At 41.0% G+C, this 5,000-nt stretch overlaps 1 protein-coding gene across 2 annotated transcripts in view; it reads left to right on the top strand.

Moving 5' to 3' along the window:
- The window catches only part of nAChRbeta1 (nicotinic acetylcholine receptor beta1), a 404,305-nt gene that overhangs the window by 385,046 nt on the left and 14,259 nt on the right, over positions 1-5,000 (top strand). For both annotated transcript variants that reach the window (XM_076213927.1, XM_076213926.1), the window contains exons 7-9: positions 1,111-1,293; positions 4,232-4,407; positions 4,922-5,000. The exon at positions 4,922-5,000 is cut by the window's right edge and continues 61 nt beyond it. In XM_076213927.1, the coding sequence (XP_076070042.1) occupies positions 1,111-1,293; positions 4,232-4,407; positions 4,922-5,000 (438 nt within the window). The remainder of the gene's footprint in view (positions 1-1,110; positions 1,294-4,231; positions 4,408-4,921) is intronic.

The raw sequence follows: 5,000 nt of genomic DNA, 5'->3' as shown, positions 1-5,000 counted from the left end.
ACTATACATAAGCTAACCCACCCCATGTAAAACTACACTGAAGAGGATCATGATTAGGGATCCCAATATATGTACAGTATCTTAAAATATTTTTCTTTTCTTAGATAGTGGCATTTGCAGTGTATATATTGATATATAGATATACATATATATATATATATATATATATATATATATACATATCTATATGTATATATATATATACACGCGTATATAAGAACATAAGAATAAAGGAGACTGCAAGAGACCATAAGGCCTACACTAGGCAGCTCCGTATCCATCACCACCTGTCGTCCCCATCCATAAAGTTGTCTAATCGTTTTTAAAACAACTGATAGTTTCAGCGCTTACTACATGGTTACTAAGTTTATTCCATTCATCGACCACCCTATTAGTGAACCAATTCTTGCCTATTTCCTTCTTAAATCTAAATTTGTATATGTATATATATTTATATATATGTTGAGACATTGTGATAGGTTTGAGGACGATGGAAGAATGAGACACGGGTCTAGGGCGAGTTTATTCCTGACCGGTTTCGTTTAGAGCTTCTTCTGAGGAATGATATTCCTGGATAAAGCTGGCGGTATACATAGCATCAGTTGGTGGGATTGTGGTGTCGGGTCTGCTATGTATACCGCCAGCTTCACCAAGGAGTATCATTCCTCTGAAGAAGCTCTAAGCGAAACCGGTCAGGAATAAACTCGGCCCTAGTCCCGTGTCTTATTCTTCCACCTTCCTTATATATATATACATATACATATTTATATATTCATATGTATATATATACATATATATTCATATGTGTATATATATATATATATATATATATACTGTATATATATATATATATTTATACATATATGTATATATATTTATATGTATATATATTTATATATATATATATATATATATATATATATTTATATGTATATATATTTATATATATATATATATATATATATATATATATATGTATGTATGTATGTATAAATCTAATCAATCAAGCAATCCACCAGTCTTAATATGAGTATAATCTAAGATAAAATACGAGTATAGCTGGAGCCATGTCGCTCTAACCTGTGTCTCACTGTCGACCTTTGTCCGCAGGTGCCCGCCTCGTTGAACGTCTACACGAGTAAGGGCGACAGCCCCGGCGAAACAGACATCACTTTCTACATCACGATACGACGCAAGACACTCTTCTACACCGTCAACTTGATCCTGCCCACGGTTCTCATTTCCTTCCTGTGCGTGCTCGTCTTCTACCTGCCCGCAGAGGCCGGAGAAAAGGTGAGCAGGAGGAAGAGGACGAGGAGGAGGAGGAGGAGGAGGAGGAGGAGGAGGAGGAGGAAAACGATTCTCTTCTGTTTAATTTGGGAGTTAAGCTCCCACGGGCTTTGGTTTTGAGCCCGTTTGGTGGGTGATTGGACTTATGAGTGTGTGTGGGCCCAATCACACACACTCATACATTCACAAGATGTGCATACGTATATGAAATACGTATGCACATCTCAGTGAATGCACCCTACTTATGATGAACTGTGTATTCAGTGGACAATGTGTTGTTATCAATTGTGTAATAAATTTTAAAGAAAGAAGGGGGGGGTGATTCAATGTATGAGTGTGTGTGGCTTTGGACACGCCCACTCATACATTTGTTGGATGTGCATACCTATGTGAAATATGTATGCACATCCAGTCACCCTTCCTGATATGAACAAATGCAATAGTATATAAATTTAAAGGGGGGGCTGACACTCCACCAGCCGACGCAGTTCGTAATCGCTAAGGTGGCGGCATAGGCGACGCACAAGACCCTCAGATGTTGTCGGAGGCCCTCTCCTCAGAAAAGCAGTCGCGGGGCAATGCTTGAGGTAGTGTTCTAGGGTGGCTGCAGTGGCGGCATCTTCTTTCTTCAGGTGGTGAGTCATTCTTTATCTGCCAGAAACAACGGTCCTCCAGTCGCAGACGGAAGAGCAGAGTTTCCACTTTTCTAGGTGTGGAGCGAGGAAGTACAAGGGGCTGTCTGTGACTGCCCGGACGAGGACGAGGAGGAGGAGGAGAACGACCCAAAGATCTCATTCGAGGAGTTGCCGCTTTCGTTGTTGTTACTGTTGAGCTCTCCCAAATAATTTGTTATTGTTGTTGATATTATGGTCATTCGTTGATCAGCGCGTCTATCCGCGTGGACACTATCGCGTTGCGCCGGAAGATGAGTTCCTTTGGTTCGTGCGTGCATGCGTTTGGTTTCTGCGTTTGCCATTAAGAAGGTGAGGATTCTACGCCAAGAGGCGCTGAATAGCTGCGAACCACGTTGTTACTTTTGCCTTATGCGCTATGGGAACTATTATAACAGGTAACAAGTAGTTACTAATAGGAATCGGATAGAAGGGGAGGGACTTGAACACACAACTAGGAAGATGCGAGACGAGGACGCAACATTGCACGGTAATGGCACCGACAGTTCATAAGAGCTTCTACCTTCTAGGTTCTTGGTGTTTGTTTAGAAAGTAGGGAGTGGTGGATGTAGTATATATGGGAACGTAGTATTCTTAATGGCTACCTCCCTTAGAAGTGGTGAGAAGCTTTTTGATATATACAGTAATTTTCTTCTATGGCGGGGGTCACCAAACTACGGCCCGCGACGTCAGTTCATCTGGTACTTGAATTTGCTTGATAAGATTCGGATATGTGCACACTATGTCTGATGTAACTATCTTTTTGCTAACGTCGCTTCTTTGATCACTTTTTAGTAAATAAACATGTTGGTTGTTTTTGTTTTTTGTGCATTGCACGCCACTCACCCATGATTAACATGGAATGCTAAACTTAGTTTTTCGTCTTTTTTCCCTGAACTTTCGTTCTGGCTTGCAAATATTGAACAGAATGATTATGCGGCCCGCGCTCGTCATTCTTTCAGTTATCCGGCCCGCAGTGAAAAAAGTTTTGGTGACCCCTGTTCTATGGTAATAGTGAAGTGTCACGATAGAAGGTGTTTAATATGATGCGAGTGTAGATTTTTTTTTTTTTTTTTTTTTTTTGAGAGAGAGAGAGAGAGAGTAGACAGAAGTATTGGTGCAGGAGGAGGAAGAGGAGAAGGAGAAGGAGGAGGAAGAAAAGAAGGAGGAGGAGGAGAAGGAAGTGAGGAGAGGGAGTTCGGGGAGTAAAAGATCTTACGAGGATTTGTGGAAAGTTGGTCATTCCAGTCAAGCTGGCCACGTTTTAATTTGTGGTTTCAATCTCACACTTAGATGTCCAGCAATGACTGCTACCTGCCCCAGTTACATAGGGCAGAGATGACGGCTTCGGCCGCAGCTACTTAGCGCCTCCTGGTGTAGGCTCCTCACCCTCCTTCTTCTGCTACTACCCTCCAGTCTCTCTCCTTGACCGCCTCCTCGTCTATGATTCCACCTACCTCCTCAGAGCAATACAGGCCCCCAAGGATAGAAACGCTGGTTATGTTCAATAAAATCATGATAGCACATAGGAAGCGCGGCGTTGTCGCGTAGAGAGGGCATTGTAGTATTTTTTATTTATTTATCTATTTATTTATTTTTTATTTTTTATTATTATTATTATTATTATTATTCTTTTATTTATTTATTTTTTTAACTACAATAATTGCCCCCGAAGACACGAAGACAGAAGCGCTGGTTATTGGCGAGGGATAGTTGCCCTCAGCAGTCATGAGATAGCCATAGATCAGGCGAGAATGCCCTGTTACTAAATGTAAGCGTAATTGTATTATGTAAGAAAAGAGCAACACTAGTGGGGTCCCGTCTCAGTGCTTCCATTGTTATGTTGTCTTACTATACTCTTTCTCCTCCCATGCTATTCCACGAATCAAACTATGTCTTCAAACACATCATCTTCTTCAGTTTCTTCTCATGTCTTTTGTTGACACTTCCGTCTCACATAGAAATATTCTTTTTAATATTATGTTTCCCTAATAATCTATTTGTTATTTTCTGTATCAAGCTGCGACATGTGCCCAAAAGTCTTTTGTCAGTATGCTTTGTACACATACTTGTACAATAAAAAAAATGAATAAATTAGGAAATCTATAGTCATGACAACATGCTACTTAGCCTGTCTCCCTAATCTAATCTTAAAACACCGAACTTCGAGGCGCATGCGATCGCCTCTTCGTGAGCTGAACGGCTTGGGCCGCCCGTAGGAGAGTTTGTTTGTTTGTGTAAGTAAGTAAGAACTCTTCCTTCACCCGCAGGTCACGCTCGGTATATCCATTCTCCTCTCCCTGGTTGTGTTCCTCCTGCTAGTCTCGAAGATCTTACCTCCCACTTCGCTGGTGCTACCCCTCATCGCCAAGTACCTTCTCTTCACTTTCGTCATGAACACCGTCTCCATCCTTGTCACAGTTGTCATCATTAATTGGAATTTTAGGTGAGTCACAACAACAACAAAGTGGTTTCTTTGTCGATCTCTAGTTGTATATACAGTACAAAATATTTTGTTCACGCATGGGGTGACGTCACATGCCCCGGAAGATGTGTGACGTCATGTTGACTCGGATGACAGTTTTGGCAAATGTCGAACTGACTTTGTATGCTTAGACTGTAACTAAAACTGGTCCCGATGTGGTTTTTTTTTAATCCTTCAATGCACTAATGAAGCTTTTAGCTCTTTCCTGGCTGACGCCGGCCAATTTCATTAAGTTGTAGTTCAGAGGCAAAATGAAGTCTGGACTAATCGTTCTGCCACGAGTCTGATATATATATATATATATATATAAATATATATATATATATATATATATATATATATATATATATATATATATATATATATATATATACTGTATATGTAAATGTACAGTATATATGGATATGATGACCACCCTAGCCCCGAGTGTGGCGCTTAGGACCAGCGTTACTGACCCTCCATCCTCCTCTCGCAGGGGTCCGCGAACACATCGCATGCCGCACTGGATCCGCGTCGTGTTCCTCGACTACCTCCCGATCCTGCTCTTCATGAAG

Source organism: Oratosquilla oratoria, chromosome 32 (assembly GCF_046742065.1).
Source record: "Oratosquilla oratoria isolate Oo_2021 chromosome 32, ASM4674206v1, whole genome shotgun sequence".
Lineage (NCBI taxonomy): Eukaryota > Metazoa > Arthropoda > Malacostraca > Stomatopoda > Squillidae > Oratosquilla > Oratosquilla oratoria.
This window is presented reverse-complemented; position numbering and strand designations above follow the sequence as displayed.